This window comes from Takifugu rubripes, chromosome 5 (assembly GCF_901000725.2).
Source record: "Takifugu rubripes chromosome 5, fTakRub1.2, whole genome shotgun sequence".
Classification (NCBI taxonomy): domain Eukaryota; kingdom Metazoa; phylum Chordata; class Actinopteri; order Tetraodontiformes; family Tetraodontidae; genus Takifugu; species Takifugu rubripes.
The window spans coordinates 2,864,145-2,883,047 of NC_042289.1; the positions used below are offsets into that span (position 1 = coordinate 2,864,145).

The 18,903-nt window shown below is 43.9% G+C and overlaps 3 protein-coding genes and 1 long non-coding RNA gene across 4 annotated transcripts; 1 reads left to right on the top strand and 3 right to left on the bottom strand.

The window, feature by feature from the left end:
• Positions 1-4,632: 4,632 nt before the first annotated feature.
• On the bottom strand, positions 4,633-8,217 carry LOC101067316 (uncharacterized). The gene is made up of 6 exons (XM_029836625.1): positions 8,023-8,217; positions 7,756-7,896; positions 7,311-7,550; positions 7,118-7,222; positions 5,356-6,640; positions 4,633-5,268 (listed from the first exon to the last, which is right to left on the bottom strand). Exons 1-6 carry the CDS (start codon positions 8,155-8,157, stop codon positions 5,210-5,212), a joined length of 1,965 nt encoding a protein of 654 aa, XP_029692485.1. The 5' UTR covers positions 8,158-8,217; the 3' UTR covers positions 4,633-5,209.
• Positions 8,218-10,660: 2,443 nt separating this feature from the next.
• LOC115250055 (bcl-2-like protein 1) lies at positions 10,661-11,964 on the bottom strand. Its single transcript, XM_029837019.1, has 2 exons — positions 11,503-11,964; positions 10,661-10,886 (listed from the first exon to the last, which is right to left on the bottom strand). Exons 1-2 carry the CDS (start codon positions 11,962-11,964, stop codon positions 10,713-10,715), a joined length of 636 nt encoding a protein of 211 aa, XP_029692879.1. The 3' UTR covers positions 10,661-10,712.
• Positions 11,965-12,238: 274 nt separating this feature from the next.
• On the top strand, positions 12,239-17,429 carry LOC115250056 (uncharacterized). The gene is made up of 3 exons (XR_003888633.1): positions 12,239-12,528; positions 16,813-16,904; positions 17,291-17,429. It is a non-coding gene; the product is annotated as an uncharacterized lncRNA (long non-coding RNA).
• LOC115250054 (uncharacterized) lies at positions 13,406-18,042 on the bottom strand. The gene is made up of 6 exons (XM_029837018.1): positions 17,607-18,042; positions 17,252-17,392; positions 16,799-17,038; positions 16,606-16,710; positions 14,658-15,879; positions 13,406-14,570 (listed from the first exon to the last, which is right to left on the bottom strand). Exons 1-6 carry the CDS (start codon positions 17,823-17,825, stop codon positions 14,512-14,514), a joined length of 1,986 nt encoding a protein of 661 aa, XP_029692878.1. The 5' UTR covers positions 17,826-18,042; the 3' UTR covers positions 13,406-14,511.
• Positions 18,043-18,903: the final 861 nt, after the last annotated feature.

Consider the following 18,903-nt stretch of genomic DNA (forward strand, 5'->3'; position numbering starts at 1 on the left):
GGTCCAGCCTCTGGTGCACACAGTGGGGGGGGGGGGGGGGGGGGGGGGTCTCTTGTCATAAGCTGTTCCTCAACCGTGGGTAAGCTTCAAGTCCCCAAGTTTGCTTAGGATACCAAACAAACCCACCAGTCTTCTTTTATTCTCCAACTGCAGTCAGGGTTTATTAGCTGTAGTGTCCTTAAAAATACTGCTGATCTCTGAGACAAAGCACAAAGAATCACCTCTAAATATCATTTCATTTCAGTTAGACAACTCTGGATTAGGCTTTATAACTTTATTGCGCAGTTATTTGCAGAACATCAATAATTCACCATTACTGAAGCAGGTTCACGTCGGTCTCTGTCTCAGTGTAGTCATTCCCTGATAATGGTCCGCTTAGACATTACAGGGAAGGAACAGCAGAGCCCCACTCAGGATGTAGAAACCGAGCCCACTGGATGCTGGGGAGCTGCTGGGATTGAACTTCAAGGCAGCGAGGAGTAGCTGGGCCAGTGCAGAGCAAAGGGGAATGATCAGGTAAACTGGGAGCTTTGATTTGTCTGCCTGAATTAACGTTTGCATCATGTTCTGGTGAATGTGGTTTTCATTTTTGATTTTGAAGACATGGAGTTCTGTGCAGACTTGATTATTTCCGATCATATTAGCTCTATTTGCACCATTTTGGCTTTTTAAAAAAATCCTAATTTGCTTTCTGTTGACTGATTTCCTTGACAGTTATATTTGAGTTTAAGTCAAAGGATTAAATGTGGGTGAGGTGAGTCAGGAATCTGTCGCGGCTGTTCTACGAACTGAAGGTGCCCACAGGCCCAGTCTGCTGGCAGATGTCTCCGGAGCCCGTAACCAGGACCAGCATCACTTTAACATGTGCAGGCATCGCACAGGCACAACCTGTCCTCCGCTGGAGCTCTGCTCCACCAGAGCAGACGCACCTGCTCTTCTTTGTGAATAGGAGCGCCAGAAAGCCATAGGATATCTCTGGAGCCCATTACTGGGGCCAACATCACTCTCAGGCAGGCAGGCAGGCAGGCAGGGAGGGAGGCCGGAGCTCCACCCTGCACCTGAGCAACTGCACCTGCTTTCCTCCATCTTTCAGAGCTGCAGGTAGCCACAGGCTGGTCTGTAGCCACATACCCAGGCCAGCATCACTCTAATACGGGCAGGCATCACAATAAGGCAGGTCGGACCTCCAGAAACCCATGAAACCTCATTTTTCGAGGTGCACGTGTCTCTGGGTGCGGGGGTGGGGTAACAAAGTCATAATATAATAAAAATGGCTCTATATGTGTGACTTATTACCTGTTTGAGTTTCATTGGCCTGCTTAAATATTCCACAGTTGCTTTGATTCCTCTGTAGTGGGATATCCTCAGAGGCAATTATCTTTCTGATAACGCAATTAAATCAGGAATAGTCCCTTCAGGACCAAAGATATTGAATGATTGAGACCATTCTGTGCAGCAGTATTGCTTTACTGAATATGTCAACCTCAAATTTGCATCCTTAACACGTGAGTTTAAATTTTGCCCTACCGTATTTATCCAGGGTGGCGGAGCAACAGAGGAGACTTCTGCTGTTAGTCAAGTGGCATTGCAAAAGGCAGCGAGGCAGCTTTATATTTAATCCGTCTTGCTTTGTCAAACATTTATCTCCTCAGGGTGAATAAAAGTAATAAATTCACCATAAGCCAGTTCTCACAGGAGAGTAGTACTGTAAAGCAGCAGCTCGTTACTATATGCAGCCCATCCTGCTTTTACGTCCCACTTTTAGATATATCCTGGGGAAATGTGAAGTATTTACATTTTATTTTGTGTTTTTAGGATCAATCAATCAAGTAGGTAACATGCAGAAGAATAAGAGCCTAAAACCTGCAGAGCGCCACCGGGTGCACTCCAAGATGAACAGGAACCAACAGAACATCTTTAGAACAGCTCCCCCAGCAGGCTGCAGTGGAGGAAGCACTCTTTTGGATTTAAGTGTATGAAGGGATGGCAGGCTGGGCTCCAAGCTGCGCTCACACGGCAGATTCACATAAGTCAATGACCTGGGCGTACAGCTCAACTCTAAACAGGCGACATTCACACTGTGCTCGTGATTTATGTGCAAATCAAAAGGAGAATGTAGCTTTTTGGTGTAAAACTATTGCTAACTGTTGAGAAGGCATCAAAGAATAATCTAAAATGAAGCTGTACATCACATTAGAGCTTTTGTAATAATGAATAAAACACATCAGTGAGAACTCTAACAGAATTAGTGAGGCAGACTGAGGCTCTGCAGGTCAGACTGATACCAAAGGCTTCTCCAAGCACCTCGCGGCAGCTGCCTCGGCTCCCTTATGAATATTAGCCTGTCTTTTGTTTTCTACGCAGGCACACACATGTAAAGGATGTAATTATGCAGATGTTATGTCCAATAAATTGTGAATTACGATTCATTACATGGCGTTTTTGTTTGTTTTTTGGGGATGTTGTGTCTGTTTGAGATCTGCAAGTTAAGTCTTTATGTTGAACAAGCTCAAAGTGACCAAATCACCTTGACTGAGGAAATGAGGGAATGAGAGAGATTCCAGTTTCCTGTAAAGTGGAAAAGCATTCTCTCTTTAGTTGTATTTTCCTGATAGTAGAGGCCCACCAGGTTGTCTGGTGTGTTTTGCCAGCATGATGGTGCCGCTCCATTGATCGGTGGATCATCAGGGGTGGCTCCGCTTTCTTCCTCTGTGTTCTCCATGTTGATGTTCTGGAAATGCTTGGCTGTACCCTGAAGGTTACAGAAACCTGTAAACCTGTAAATCTGTAAACAGAAACACTCTTCACAACATTATTAATTTAGGGTGAAAGTCTTTATTATGTTGTAAAGGAAGTGTGGGCGACAACTCTGAATTCTGGGCACGTTTACTGAAAGCTGCTATAAAAAGACCTCTTCATTAAATGTGACAGCACATTTTCCCCTCCAGTCATCTGAACTAGAGCTAAGACTTTTAAAAAATCTATTTTTTCATTTAAATAGATATCACAATCTCTGGCCAGTAATAAGAACAAAAATAAACCCACTGTAAAGTACAAAAGACAACAGCACCTATTCATTTTATATAATATAATGAATAAGACGAATAAGGAAATATGTTGTCAGGGAAAAAACACTTGAAATGCCACAAATATTGACCTTTGCATCACATGATATAAAGCACTATGGACAACATATTTGTATTTTTATAGGGAGGTAGGTAGATAGATAGAGAGGTAATGGAAAATCTACATTTTGATTACTTTTCTTGACATGATGGTGAATCAACATTTACTGAATCCACATCAAAATAGACTCAAACATGTAACAACATTATATCAACTTGTCTGTTGTTATGTTGAGTGCTAAAGGTCAGTTAGATTTTCAACCCAATGTCCAGTCTAGTCTTCCACACTTTGTCTTTTATAAATGTTAATCATTTGAACTGCCCAGTGATCATTGTGCATTGGGATCCTGCATATAAAGTTCATGACATGCCTAAAAAAAAAGCAGAGAGGGGCAAATAATCGGTCACAGCACCATATCTCATTATGCCCTCTGTGGAATTACAAAGAACCTCTGGCCCTACGAGCGTTTGACCCCCTGGTCCACAGGGGTCAAGTGATCCCTGATGACATTGATACGAGTTTGTCTTTCTTTTCCCTGTTTGTCAAGTTCTTGGTTTTCAAACGTCATCGATTTATGTGACTATCCCAACATTAATTATAGTACACTTGATTTTTATCTTGATTTTACCATATGCAATAATAGAAAGCCTGGGCACACCAGGGAGGTAGATGCCGGTTTGATTTCGGCTCTTGGATGTGACATGTAATGACCGGCAGCGGCTCCTCAGGCCTCTGAATGCAGCCCTTGATCCCATCCTGCTTAATTTTTGCTAAAATAAATCCAACGATGGCTCGGTTTCCATCCTCCTATCTTTTATTTCAATTACTCTGTTGTGCAGATTATCCGTGCGTTTCAGTTCCATCAAGACGTCCTTTTCTATCGCCATCGAAGCTAATGCTGAAAGTCGAGCCTGCCCTGTCGTATTTCTGGCATAAGTTTTAATTCGCTTTAGGGCTTCACCTTTTTGTTGTGGAGCTCCGTTTCCCTGCGCAATTTTACAAGCACCGTTGCTTGTAAGTGTCCGGCAGTCCTTTGATGCCTCGTTGCTGCCTTGGTTAGGCAAGCCAAATTTACAAATCCAGTGTCAATCAGTGGCAAATAACAAGCACTCCCAGCAATACAATTTGCAGCGTTCCTCAGAGCCTGTGAGCCAGGAGTACCGCTCGTCGTTAGCAGACTGAAAGTGGCGGACAAATCCTTTTCCCGGTTGTGACAGGTTGTGACTGACTATCCAATCAAAGCGTGTGAATACGCTGGCGTTTCCGTATGCCTGCTAGAGGGCCTTGGTGTCGCCAACTCAAAATCTGATTGGTTGAAGCAGCAGTTTGATCGACATTTATTTTATGCTACAGGGCCCACAGAACTGATTGCGAAGGCCTCCAGGCAGATTTCTTTGACCCTGGCAACAAATAGTGGCTGAAATGTGATTGGTTAAATGCTTAAATATGAAAATACACATCTGGAAGCAGCGCAACCAGGGGGCTAGCAATGAAAGGAAGTGGACAGACCATTTGGAATTATTTAATACGTATTCATAGAAAAAATATAATTAATATCAGTCCAGTCTGTGATTCAGATATTTTTAGGCCAGCAGAGAAGGCCTTGCAGGCTCTGATGGCCCACCACTGGGCAATTTACATCTTGGCCGATTTAAGCAGGTGGTGCCTGCCTGTCAGTGCCAGGGTGTCTGTTCGGCGTGTGAGGGTGTCTGTTCGTCTTCCTCATCGTGTGCTGGTTGTTTGTTCGGGGTTCCCTCGTCGTGTGTTGGTGAGTTTTGGATTCCCTTGTCGTGTGTTGGTGTTGTGCGGTCCTGGAGGGCCACGTCTGTTCCCGAGTTTCCTGGAGGGCCGCTCTTGTTTCCTGGAGGGCCGCTTCTGTTCATGAGTTTCCTGTGGCCCTGGAGGGCCACCTCTGTTCCTCGTGTTGCTCCCCCCCACCCCCCATAAATAAAACCTGTTGACCATTCTACCACTGTGTCCTGGCCTGCGTTTGGGTTCTGTTTAGAAATCCCCACTTGTAACAACTTGAGCTTGATGATGGACCTGGTCTCTCTGCCAGCATATTCGGGTTGAGCATCAGATCTCAAACTGGTGCCAACATTGAAGTTGACAGTGGAGGAGGTGGAGAACACTGGTGCTCATCTGCACAGACAATGGTGTTAAGAAGGTCTAACTCGTTTCATATTTATGTCATTGAAAGCCAATCTGGTTTCAATATTAGGTACCTACCTGCGTTACGCATGTGTTGAACTTCTGTCTCTTTCTTTTCTCCGTTACTGTCGGCAACACGATGCTCAGTGACCTTGTGGTGGTCAGGAGATCGATCACAGTGCTCAATCTGATCCTTCTTACTGGAGCGCCAGTTCTTGTCATCGGGGGATCCTTTTTGGTGGTCACCATGATCCCTGTTGCGGTCATTCCCCGAGCGCCAATTCTCACAGTCGGACTTGAATTGGGCGACAGCTTGTCTGTTGCTATGTGACCTACGGTTCAATTTCCTATTAAAGTTAGCCCAAATCTTGTGGCGAGATGGGTTGTGAGGATTCTTCTTTTGCCCGTTCTGACAATCTGAGGAGTGATTCGGGTCTTTAAACCCATTCTTGTTGTGGCCGTTCCTCAAATGCCAATTCTTACCATATGAGGCGCGTTTAAATGGGTTGAACCAATACCCATCACCATAGGGCCCGTTATTACTAATGGGCCAAACACTTCCATGAGACGTGTTCCGAGCTCTCCTCTTGTGCCATTTCTCAATGTTTGAGGTGCGTTCATTGTTCTGAACACTATCCCGCCTGCAATCATTCCGAGAGCAACAAGTCTCACAGTTGGAAGCACGTGTGAACTTGTCATCACCATGCATGTTACTGTGGCGCCTGCTCTTGTAAATAACAGGCTGGTCAATGTCTGAGGAGTGTTCCAAGTGCTGAACGCTCTCCTGGCTGAGATCTTTCCCAGCTATACAATTCTCCCACATGCGTATTAATCGGTTGACCCTATGCCCACCGCTGGTCACAGGCTGGTCACCTTGGGAAGATGAGCCACAAGCTGGGATTTTTTGCCACTTCTCATTGTCTGAGGAGCGATCACTGTGGGGCCTGTTGTACCCTACTAGCCCATCACTCCTGTAAGCTGAGGTGTAAACTCTCCTCTTGCACCATTTCTCGAAGTCTGAGGAGTGTTCCTTGAGCTTTACACAGTCCCGACCGCGCTCACCCCTAAAGTGCCAATTCTCACAGTGGGATGCATGTTTGATTTGGCTGACCCCAGGCTGACCAATGTGGTACCTGTTCCCATCACATCGGCAAGATAAACTGTTAGAAGATAAGGGGCCCTTATTTTTGACGGAACGGTTTCTGTTGTGATCAATCATGGGCCGAGTCTGAGTCATTTGATCTGTCATTCCACCTCTTCCCTTTCTTTGCTTTGGATCCCTCTGGTCTTCAAACTTTTCTTCCTCGTGCATTGGCTTTAGGGTCTGGGCAACTTCTTTGTGTAGAGGAACAACCCAGTTATTCTGAAGATCAAACATGGTACACCATTATTATGACTTTCTAATGCCACCGAACTGATGCAACAATTAAACTCTGGGTAAGAACCCAAACAGTTACGCTTTAATCCAGAAAAACAAGCATTTCATTCATTTATGGCATGTTTCCATGGCCGGTACCTATTCCACTTTCTGCCAACAAGGTGAGAAAGGTTTTGCACCCCTCAAAGGTCCACAATATAAAGTTTCTCATGGCTATGTTGAATAAACTTCAGCATCAACCAAATGGCGCCCAAGGGTTTGGCACCCAAATAGCGGCTGCCACCAAAAAGCAGGTTGCTTTAAAGGTGTAAAATGCAGAGTATAGTAACCTAGAGTACCTTCTGGTAGTGGAAACTCACCACTCTGGACTCTCAGTAGCAAATGCATGCTTTCGTTGTGTCAAGAGGGGCCATGATGAATTCTACAGTATTATTAAGAAAATAAACGTTTTTTTTTTTTTACCTTTCTGAGGTCCAATACATCACGCAAAATGTGCTGGATGCTCAGCGAAGTCTTGTTTTCCGTGGCAATGTTTTCTAGTTTGCAACAGTAATCGTCTAAAAGGGGCTAGAGTGGAAAAAAAATTGTTATATGAAGACATTGCTCACACATTGCGTGTGTGTGTGTGTGTGTGTGTGTGTGTGTGTGCTCTTACCTTGGTATTTCCAGTGTCCAGTTCTTCGCCAATAGTGGAGAGAAGCATGCAGAGGCACTTCATGGGCAGTTCACGTTGGTCGTCCCTGAGGAGCTCCAGTACAAAGGTTTGAACTTTGTCCAAAGTGAGCATCTTCACCTTGAAGAGCTCTCCGATAAACTTCATACTGATCAGTAATCGGCGGTGAACCTTTAATCGTGCCTCCTCCAGCTCCAGCTTCAAGTTCCTGAACTTTGCTTCCTGTGTGGACAGACGTAGGTTAGATTAAAATAAGCTTCGTGACATAGTTGTATTTTTACTATATTTAAACTGGTTTGGTACAAGAGCTGGGATCTGTAATGTTATAAGTAGAAGAGTAGCCTATTTAATCAGAATTCTTAAGAAAGTGGGGGGTTTTATCTGCTCTATGCAGTAAACATCTTGCAGCATTGGGTGTCACACGTACGTTCGGTTCAGAGACGAGCACTTTCTCCTTTTGGTTCAGGTCTTCATCTCCACTGTGGACCTTCTTCAGCTGCTGCTGGCAGTGAGTCTCCAGGAGTGTACAGAAAGTGACGGACTCTCCGGTCATTGTGTCCACTTTCAGCTGAGAAGAAGCAGTTATAAGAAAAACGTTATCAAAGGATTGTGTAGCACAAACAGATTGTAAAACATCTAACCCTAGGTCTGTGGTGTTATTAGACCCAGATGATGATTAATGCGAGTAGCTCACCTCCTTTAAGCAACAGCACATTTTAGCATACAGGCCAATGGAGCTTGGCTTCAGCACCACCTTGAAGAAGATAAGTTTGATGGATTCCCATAACTTCTTCACGGTGTCAAATTTAAGGTCTGCCACACTTTCCATGAGCTCATCAAAATTTTCTGGAGTCAACTTATACACGATCTGGCGCAGTTGCCGCAGTGTCTCCTGAGTTCACATTTTTTCCATCTTAATATCTGTAAGTGTGTTTAACTGTTATCTATATACACTTTATACACTGTACTACTACATTTTTGGTGGCTTTAATATGCCTTTGATATGTGCTGAATACATGCATTTTACTTGTTTCATAAAGCTTTGACATTATCCATCAAACATCGAATTCACAAAAAACTTAAAATAAAACATAAGCTGAGGACGGCACAAAGATGATACAAACACATAATTGCCACGATTAAAAGGAGGCAGAGGAGTAGCTAAACATTTCACACACTGAACAGACACCGGGTGAAACAGACGGTGAGGCCATGCTAATGCTAATAATTGGCCGAGTCCTGTATTTGTTTAATATGGATTATTTCTCCCTGTTGTTATCGAGTGACTATAATTTACCGAGTATTCCATTTTAAATAAAGTGAATCCAACAGACACCATGCACAGTGCACCAACGAACTATGGAGAAGACAGGAAGTGACGCAATATGTTACCCAACGGATTCCGTTATTATTATATCGGTGTGCAACTATGCAAAACGATGTTGGACTCCGTAGCATTCTCTGGTCCCCTCCCGAATCTGGGCAGCAGGGAAATGTTTAGTCGCATGTCGTCGCTTCATCGCTGGCTGTCACCAAAAACCAGGTGTCCTTTGTAGACAATTGGAACAGTTTTTAGGGAAACCTGGTCTGATTAGGAGAGATGGTGTCCATCCCACATGGGATGGTGCTTGTCTCATTTCTCTTAACTTGGCCAATTTTATTAGACCCAAAGTCACCTGACAAACCAGGGTCCAGACCAGGATGCAGAGTTGTAGCCTTACACATATCTCTGCTGTTTCCATAGAACCCTCATCCACCAATAATAATATATTTAACACTATAGAGGTAGTCTGTGTTCCACGGGTAAAAGTTCACCAAGCACAGAGCAGGGGAGCGGCCAATCACCATAAACCTATTAAAATTAATACCAAAGCACAAATAGAATACACTTATATCACAATTAAATGTGGACTATTAAATATTAGATCTCTTTTGTGTAAATCCCTGTTAGTGCACGACCTGATCGTGGATCATCACATTGATTTATTCTGTCTTACTGGGACCTGGCTTCAGGAGGAGGAGTATGTTAGCTTAAACGAATCTACTCCTCCACTTATCATATTCCTCGTGGTACTGGTCGAGGAGGGGGAGTGGTGTAATCTATCACGGCAAGTTAATAATTAATTGTAGACCAAAACATGGTTCCAGTTCATTTGAAAGCCTGACTCTTGACATAACCCATCTGAACTGGAGGACAAAACAGCCACTTTTGTTTGCAGTTGTTTTAGAAAAGAGTAAATCAGAGGAGGTGTTTCCCCTGATATGATTCACACGTTCGGTATAATTCCCACGCAGGTTTTCGGTGCACGTGCTTTGAGTATTTGTTTGTGGGTGGGGTTCTCTGAAATCTAGTGAAATGGGCTCCATGATGCACATCTCTGAATCAATGGACAAGACAATCTGAACAATATTGTCAGTCTTACTCCCAAGACCTGCCAGTTCTTTAAGTCACAATTCCAGACGTCTGTCCCCTGCCTTAAACATTGTAAACCCACCACCATGGTCACCCATGTCAGGTAGATGGTAGCATGTGATCAAGTGCTCTTCCCCATGCATGGAAGGTCTCTCTTCCATTTCTGTGTAGCTTCAACAACTTTTAATCGTGCAGTTAATTTTTTTACATGCTAAACTTCTGCATTTGGTCAAGTGATCCGACGCCTCAAGACACCGGTAGGCAACTTGTATTGTATTTCGTACTCCTGTACCTTTCCTAGGGGATTGACAGACTTTCCAGGGGAACAATGAGTTATTTTATTCTCTATTCTATTTACTTGTGCTGTTCATATTCAGGTGCTTGCCTGGAACCAGTTTAGTAGGTGGAAACGCAAAGAACTGGTGCAAAGACGAGCACTGGCTCCAAACCAGCCCTGGACCCTCTTTGGCAGAAAAGGGGCTTTTGATGTCTGGCGTCAGTTTGTACTTGCAAAACAGTCATCAAATTCCAGAGTCTGTTTCTCAGTGAGGGTGAATGAGTAGGGGAAAATGATTGGCTGTGGGAAGCAGTCGGTGGGCCTCTGAGTGGGACTACACTTCTTGTGAACGGTCACCCAGCCATCCTGGCAAGATTGTCTGCTTGGATGCTACGAGGGGACAGCCTGCTGTAGCTACGCTGGGCCGTGGTGTGGCTGCTACATTGTTTTGGCTAACTGACCTGGCAACTCTAACTTGTAGAACCGTGCCTCAAACTCAGAGCCTCACCCCCAAACACTCCAGGGTGAAGCAAATGGTGAGGTCATGCTAATGATACATGAATTACTGTATAATTGGAAGAAAATCTCTGAAAAAAACAAGTCGTGCTTTTGAGTCATTTTAATTGTAAAAATAACTACAAATTTACAAACATTAATTAATTGAAATGCAACACAAGCAGGGTACTGACAGTCTCTATGACCAATAAGACATAAAGTGAGAAAATGCCTTACGCAATGTACCATAATTTTTTGTAACAATGATCAAAACACCAGCCAGCACCACCAGTCTGCCCAGTATCCATTGACGCCTTTCTTCCTGAGCTCTGTTTGTGCAGGTTTCTTCCCCATAAATGGTAGCAAAGCAATCCTGTAACAGAGACAAAGGTTCAGACAAAAACCAGACAAGGTGTTCAACTAAAGCAGCATTAGCATGAAGGGAGGCTAAAGGTGAACTGGCATTGATGGGGACGGCTGACGGAAGCGCCAGGCAGTGTACAACATGAGAGACGGGGAAATAAAATTATCCGTGAAATTATTCCCAGTTTATTTCTGAGGAAGCAACAAACATTGTAAATGGTGGTGGGATTAATCCACATGTAAGTTTGAATTCTAGCTTGGATTCTAAATAAAGATTCTTTTTTTACACACCAAGGTGGCATGCCAACGTTAATTACACAATTCTATTCGTTTGAAAGGAAAAATAAAGAACAGATTATCTTGGAAATCCTGTCAGGTGAAGGGAGTCATTTTTCTTTCAAATCTTCATACAACACAGCTACTACACGGTACACTTTCAGTTACTTCAAACTTAAATTCTATTCAGAAAAAACACTATTTTCTGTTGTCAGATGAATAAAATTCCACTAATCAACTCATGGCCATTAGTCATTCTAAAAATAAAAAAAAGGTTGTATTTGGGTCATCAAATCTCTAACTGCAGCACAAAGGAAGCTGTATTTTGAGTCTCTCTCCTTTACACTCACCCATCCTCCTTGACTCTCGATCCATGGGTTAATCTGTTTGTCCAGGTAAGCTGTCATCCAGTCTGCGATGTGGCAAACCGGTTCACTTGCGCCACACTCGACAGATTGCACACAAATGGCGCCGCCCACGACAAAAAGACCCACAACTGTTCCCCAGTTGATTTCATCCTTGAACATGTCGTCCATCACCTTGTTAAAGCTTTCCTGGTTGCGAGTCATGGCAACGTATGCGGAGAGGTCACCCGCTAGCTGAATAAAGTCCTGCTCGAACTTATTTGCCATGCTCCGAAGAGCTACGTTCACAGCCTCTCTGCCAGTACCTGTGGATGGAGACGCTCCACTGCTCTCTCTATCGACCAGCAAACCGCTTAAAGCATCTTTTGGTCTGAGCAGAGTGCCTGGGTAGTTCTTCTGAGAGAGTTTGTAGATTAAATAGTTCTCTACCAGCTCTCTATTAGACATGATTCACTCTAGTAGGGACTGGAATGCAATAATTCTGATTAGCGGAGTTCAGGACGGGATGTTGGTCAGGACACGATAAGAGTCCAATTGTCTTTAAATTTGGCAACTGTAGCTCTTCACAACACACTGTATACAATATACAATATATTTTGCTTTGAATAAATGCGCCTTTGATCCTTGGAAGATCAAGGCCTCTTTGATCGTTACCCACTTCCGTTGGGCAACGTATTGCATCACTTCCTGTCTTCTCAATAGTTCGTTGGTGCACTGTGCATGGTGTGTGTTGGATTATGTGTCTGTGTCTTCTGTTGATTCACGCAGGGTTTTACTGGGTTGCAACATAATTTGGTCCTTTGAGCCGGAGCCCAACATCTGTGAGGGAATCTCGTCAGCGGGACGCCGACCACCGAAGACTGTGCACAGCCAGAACCCATCAACGGCAGTTCTGCATCAAAGACCTTGGTCGGGAATTCAGCGCGAGGCTGGTCGGGCGGCCTCCTGAGACGAGAGGTCCTCCAGTGACGGACTCCAAACTACATTCTGGTGAACCAACGACACAGATGGGTAAGGAGCGTTCCCGCAATTGACTGAGGTTCATTCGGGGAACCAAGACCCATCGGGGGTCTCGACTAAATTGTCGTGGGGATCCTATACTGTCCTCTTGTGTTGGAAGCAGAGGCACGACTTGTCCGTCTCATTGAGGTAGAAGCCTGACAAGTAACAACAAAGGATTTAAAAGGAAGTATAGAAGTCTGAGATTATACGTCCTGTAGGGACTCGCATAACTCAGAATGGGCAGGCAAGAGACCAGTTCGAAATCCCTCCATGTTGTAGATACATGGAACAAAGGTATCCAGGGTCAATATATTTTGTCAAAATATGGCATGATAAGTTTGGATTTGATGGACAATTGGATAAACCAGAGAAATTAGGGGCCCTGATGAAAGAAAAGGCAGAATCTGATCCCAAAAAAGAGGATAAATATGGCCTCCTCCTTATGTCACAGTCTGGTATGATGAGTCTGCTAAAATACAAGAAGGTCAAAATAAAGGCAAGAAATTTTTATCTTGATTTTAACATATGCAATATTAGAAAGCCTGTGCACACCAGGGAGGTAGATGTCAGTTTGATTTCGTCATGTAATGACAGAACCAAGAGCGGCTCCGTGTAGCGGCTCCTCAGGCCTCTGAATGCAGCCCTTGATCCCATCCTGCTTACCTAATTTTTGCTAAAATAAATCCAACGATGGCTCGGTTCGAGCAATGTTCTGACCTCATGTGGTAATTACAGGATGAGGAAGATCATTATTTGCTAATGATTTAAAACCAAGTTAGTTGAACGTGTAAATGGAGACACTTTTATATACATACATATAATAAATATTGAAATGAAAAGGCATCAGTGAGAGCTGGTTTCAGTTTGGATTTTATTAGGGGGCTAAAGCAAAAACAGGTGAACCTAATGCCAGTGGGGAGCTGGGCAAGGACTCCTAGGAGACAGCCTTTGATGGTTACACCGGCTGGAAAGTTTTCTTTTGGCACAGTCTCCCCTTTTGAAAATAACCATTGGTGGAAGTTTGTGGCCTTTAGCCTGGCAGGCGAGAACTACAGTGAAGGATGCCTTCTCATTCCCTGTCATGCGAACATTCACCGTATGTGCTCCCGTTTTGTCCACAGTGCGGTTCACAGGAATATCAAAGGTGAGTGGAACATCTTCCATGTTGATGATGTGTTCTGGCCGGATTTTTTTCCCAGTGATGTTGTTTCTGCAGTATGCACGGAAAGTGGCCAGCTCTTCTTGGTAGTCTTAAGGCAGTCGCTGCGAAACACTAGTTCGTGTGCGGATGGAGAGGTGACGTCTTTTCATAAGCCTTCATTCGAATATTGACTGTCGAGACACTTCTACTTGCTGCTCTCTGTTCAACAACCCACTGTTCGAGTTTGTCCTCCAACTGTGGCCATCTTGCTTTGTTCCCTCGGAAGCTCTGTTTAGTCTTCTTTACCTGGCGCAGGTCATCTTGTTGCTTCCTCCACTTCCGCACCATTGACTCATTAACGTTAAATTCACTTGCCGCTGCTCTATTTCCGTGTTCAACTGCGTGATTGATAGCCTTCAGGTTGAACTCTGCATCGTAAGCGTGTCTCTTGCAAGGAGCCATTTTGGGGTCTTTACACACAGAAATGGTTTGGGACTGGACTGGAATTCCTCTTTATCGTTCATACTGCTGCTGTTACTTCGGCCACGCCTTCTGACTGCAGTAGCCGCGATTAACCAATATTAATCCATATTATTCCATACAAAAGGCGCACCGTCGATTTTTTTTAGAAAATTCTAGGTTTTTAGGTGCACCTTATATTATTGACAATACAGTAAATGAAAGGGGAGTGGGGAGTCTCAAGACCTGCCCAAAGAAATAGCAAAGAGAAATTTAACCCGTTAATGCGGCTTCATGATGCAGCCAGTAGCGTTTCTAGTGTCTTGAGCTTGATGATGGACCTGGTCTCTTCCTACTTTCTCTGCCAGCATATTCGGGTTGAGCATCAGATCTCAAACTGGTGCCAACATTGAAGTTGACAGTGGAGGAGGTGGAGAACACTGGTGCTCATCTGCACAGACAACGGTGTTAAGAATGTCTAACTCGTTTCATATTTATGTCATTGAAAGCCAATCTGGTTTCAATATTAGGTACCTACCTGCGTTACGCATGTGTTGAACTTCTGTCTCTTTCTTTTCTCCATTACTGTCGGCAACACGATGCTCAATGACCTTGTGTTGGTCAGGAGATCGATCACAGCGCTCAGCCTGATCCCTCTTACTGGAGCGCCAGTTCTTGTCATTGGGGGATCCTTTTTGGTGGTCAACATGATCCCTGTTGCGGTCATTCCCCGAGCGCCAATTCTCACAGTCGGACTTGAATTGGGCGACAGCTTGTCTGTTCCTATGTGACCTATGATTCAATTTCCGATTAAAGTTAGCCCAAATCGTGTGGCGAGATGGGTTGTGAGGATTCTTCTTTTGCCCATTCTCACAATCTGAGGAGTGATTCGGGTCTTTAAACCCATTCTTGTTGTGGCCGTTCCTCAAATGCCAATTCTTACCATATGAGGCGCGTTTAAATGGGTTGAACCAATACCCGTCACCATAGGGCCCGTTATTACTAACGGGCCAAACACTTCCATGAGACGGGTTCCTCTTGTGCCATTTCTCAATGTTTGAGGTGCGTTCATTGTTCTGAACACTATCCCGCCTGCAATCATTCCGAGAGCAACAAGTCTCACAGTTGGAAGCACGTGTGAACTTGTCATCACCATGCATGTTACTGTGGCGCCTGCTCTTGTAAACAACAGGCTGATCAATGTCTGAGGAGTGTTCCACGTGCTGAACGCTCTCCTGGCTGAGATCTTTCCCAGCTATACAATTCTCCCACATGCGTATTAATCGGTTGACCCTATGCCCACCGCTGGTCACAGGCTGGTCACCTTGGGAAGATGAGCCACAAGCTGGGATTTTTTGCCACTTCTCATTGTCTGAGGAGCGATCACTGTGGGGCCTGTTGTACCCTACTAGCCCATCACTCCTGTAAGCTGAGGTGTAAGCTCTCCTCTTGCACCATTTCTCGAAGTCTGAGGAGTGTTCCTTGAGCTTTACACGGTCCCGACCGCGCCCAGGCGGACTAATGTGGTACCTGTTCCCATCACATCGGCAAGATAAACTGTTAGAAGATAAGGGGCCCTTATTTTTGACGGAACGGTTTCTGTTGTGATCAGTCATGGGCCGAGTCTGAGTCATTTGATCTGTCATTCCACCTCTTCCCTTTCTTTGCTTTGGATCCCTCTGGTCTTCAAACTTTCCTTCCTCGTGCATTGGCTTTAGGGTCTGGGCAACTTCTTTGTGTAGAGGAACAACCCAGTTATTCTGAAGATCAAACACGGTACATCATTATTATGACTTTCTAATGCCACCGAACTGATGCAACAATTAAACTCTGGGTAAGAACCCAAACAGTTACGCTTTAATCCAGAAAAACAAGCATTTCATTCATTTATGGCATGTTTCCATGGCCGGTACCTATTCCACTCTACTCTACTAACTTCCGATTGCATTTAATCTAGAAGTACAACCTCCATTGTTCACCCTGCCTCAGTGTATCTGGTTGCTATGACAACCAGACACCCTGCCTCAGTGTATCTGGTTGTCATAGCAACATCGAATAAAGCAGCACGTAGATGGCCGTTCATTTCTAACAGCATTGTACAGAGGTCAGCCGTGCTGCTCCATTTCTAATCCCACACGTTCCTTATTGACCCGTCCAGCTAGCTCTGGGTGTTTTCTGCCAACAAGGTGAGAAAGGTTTTGCACCCCTCAAAGGTCCACAATATAAAGTTTCTCATGGCTATGTTGAATAAACTTCAGCATCAACCAAATGGCGGCCAAGGGTTTGGCACCCAAATAGCGGCTGCCACCAAAAAGCAGGTTGCTTTAAAGGTGTAAAATGCAGAGTATAGTAGCCTAGAGTACCTTCTGGTAGTGGAAACTCACCACTCTGGACTCTCAGTAGCAAATGCATGCTTTTGTTGTGTCAAGAGGGGCCATGATGAATTCTACAGTATTATTAAGAAAATAAACGTTTTTTTTTTTTACCTTTCTGAGGTCCAATACATCACGCAAAATGTGCTGGATGCTCAGCGAAGTCTTGTTTTCCGTGGCAATGTTTTCTAGTTTGCAACAGTAATCGTCTAAAAGGGGCTAGAGTGGAAAAAAAATTGTTATATGAAGACATTGCTCACACATTGCGTGTGTGTGTGTGTGTGTGTGTGTGTGTGTGTGCTCTTACCTTGGTATTTCCAGTGTCCAGTTCTTCGCCAATAGTGAAGAGAAGCATGCAGAGGCACTTCATGGGCAGTTCACGTTGGTCGTCCCTGAGGAGCTCCAGTACAAAGGTTTGAACTTTGTCCAAAGTGAGCATCTTCACCTTGAAGAGCTCTCCGATAAACTTCATACTGATCAGTAATCGCCGGTGAACCTTTAATCGTGCCTCCTCCAGCTCCAACTTCAAGTTCCTGAACTTTGCTTCCTGTGTGGACAGACGTAGGTTAGATTAAAATAAGCTTCGTGACATAGTTGTATTTTTACTATATTTAAACTGGTTTGGTTCAAGAGCTGGGATCTGTAATGTTATAAGTAGAAGAGTAGCCTATTTAATCAGAATTCTTAAGAAAGTGGGGGGTTTTATCTGCTCTATGCAGTTCTTGAGTAAACAACTTGCAGCACTGGGTGTCACACGTACGTTCTGTTCAGAGACGAGCACTTTCTCCTTTTGGTTCAGGTCTTCATCTCCACTGTGGACCTTCTTCAGCTGCTGCTGGCAGTGAGTCTCCAGGAGTGTACAGAAAGTGACGGACTCTCCGGTCATTGTGTCCACTCTCAGCTGAGAAAAAGCAGTTATAAGAAAAACGTTATCAAAGGATTGTGTAGCACAAACAGATTTGCATCTGTCAAGTGTGTGTGTGTGTGTGTGTGTGTGTGTGGGGGGGGGGGGGGGGGGGGGGCATAGAAATGACTGAATAATTGTAAAACATCTACCCCTAGGTCTGTGGTGTTATTAGACCCAGATCAGATGATGATTAATGCGAGTAGCTCACCTCCTTTAAGCAACAGCACATTTTAGCATACAGGCCGATGGAGCTTGGCTTCAGCACCACCTTGAAGAAGATAAGTTTGATGGATTCCCATAACTTCTTCACGGTGTCAAATTTAAGGTCTGCCACACTTTCCATGAGCTCATCAAAATTTTCTGGAGTCAACTTATACACGATCTGGCGCAGTTGCCGCAGTGTCTCCTGAGTTGTCATTTTTTCCATCTTAATATCGGTAAGTGTGTATAACTGTTATCTATATACACTTTATACACTGTACTACTACATTTTTGGTGGCTTTAATATGCCTTTGATATGTGCTGAATACATGCATTTTACTTGTTTCATAAAGCTTTGACGTTATCCACACCACAAAACAAATAGGCCATTCTGTCAAAACTGACTTTCTAAATGAACATGTGCTTCTTTTATTAAAATTAAAATGAACTCAGCATGTAGTGATCAAATGTGTCAGTATTTGGTCTTTTCAGCAGATGGATCTGTACAAATATTTTGTGTTCTGGATCTACACTGGCGTTTCAGTCTATCTAGTTTATCAAGGGACAGCGTGCAACATTAATCAGTTACAAGAAATGAGATGTGGCACCAGCTTTAGCCATAACTGCACATTTCCATCTGCAGTTCAAACATCTAAAAAAAAAGCTTAAAATAAAACATAAGCTGAGGACAGCACAAAGATGATACAGACACATAATTGCCACGATTAAAAAGACCAAGTTGTAGCACAGGGAAGAACAACACAAGTGCAAAGCATGAATTTGCATAGATAAAGGTGTTGTGTTTCCCCATGACCTTAGCAGATATATAAATTGAACGAACAGAAGTTATTTTCTTTCTCATAGTATATTAAGTTATTTTCTTTCTCATATTATATTCCCACTTAACGAGAGTTGATGCTGTTAAACTCTCACATCTGCAGTATTGTAGCACGAGAGCAAGCTGCCCAGGTCACTTATACATTAAAAACTATGTACCGTATCGAGAACTTTTGAAGAATCAGTGGCAACTGTTAAAAAGTGATGGGCACCGTTGTCAAAGTGAAGGTAAACATAACAATGAGTTCTCGAGATGGAGAAACCTTGTTATGGAAAAAAGAGGCTTCCTAACAAGACAAGAACATAATTTTAGAACTAGCACTTCGGTAAATGTACAGAGTCGTGCGTGCGTTTGGGGGAAAAGGGTGAAACTTTTCCAACTGCCACTCTGATCATTGCGCTGGTGTAGCTGCTTTTAGCCACTTTGTCCAGCAGAGGTCGCCACATCCAGGTTTTATATTAGTGTA

Bases quoted from the DNA above. Each gene is read 5' to 3' on its own strand.
- LOC101067316 (XM_029836625.1), bottom strand. From the start codon at position 8,157: ATGGAAAGTGTGGCAGACCTTAAATTTGACACCGTGAAGAAGTTATGG. The intron at 6,641-7,117 runs GTAAAAAAAAAA...TTTGATCTTCAG, and splicing joins ATGTATTGGACCTCAGAAAG to AATAACTGGGTTGTTCCTCT. The intron at 5,269-5,355 runs GTAGGTACCTAA...TTGTCTGTGCAG, and splicing joins TCAACACATGCGTAACGCAG to ATGAGCACCAGTGTTCTCCA.
- LOC115250055 (XM_029837019.1), bottom strand. From the start codon at position 11,964: ATGTCTAATAGAGAGCTGGTAGAGAACTATTTAATCTACAAACTCTCT. The intron at 10,887-11,502 runs GTGAGTGTAAAG...TCTCTGTTACAG, and splicing joins TCGAGAGTCAAGGAGGATGG to GATTGCTTTGCTACCATTTA.
- LOC115250054 (XM_029837018.1), bottom strand. From the start codon at position 17,825: ATGGAAAAAATGACAACTCAGGAGACACTGCGGCAACTGCGCCAGATC. The intron at 17,393-17,606 runs GTGAGCTACTCG...GCTTTTTCTCAG, and splicing joins TGTGCTGTTGCTTAAAGGAG to CTGAGAGTGGACACAATGAC. The intron at 15,880-16,605 runs GTAAAAAAAAAA...TTTGATCTTCAG, and splicing joins ATGTATTGGACCTCAGAAAG to AATAACTGGGTTGTTCCTCT.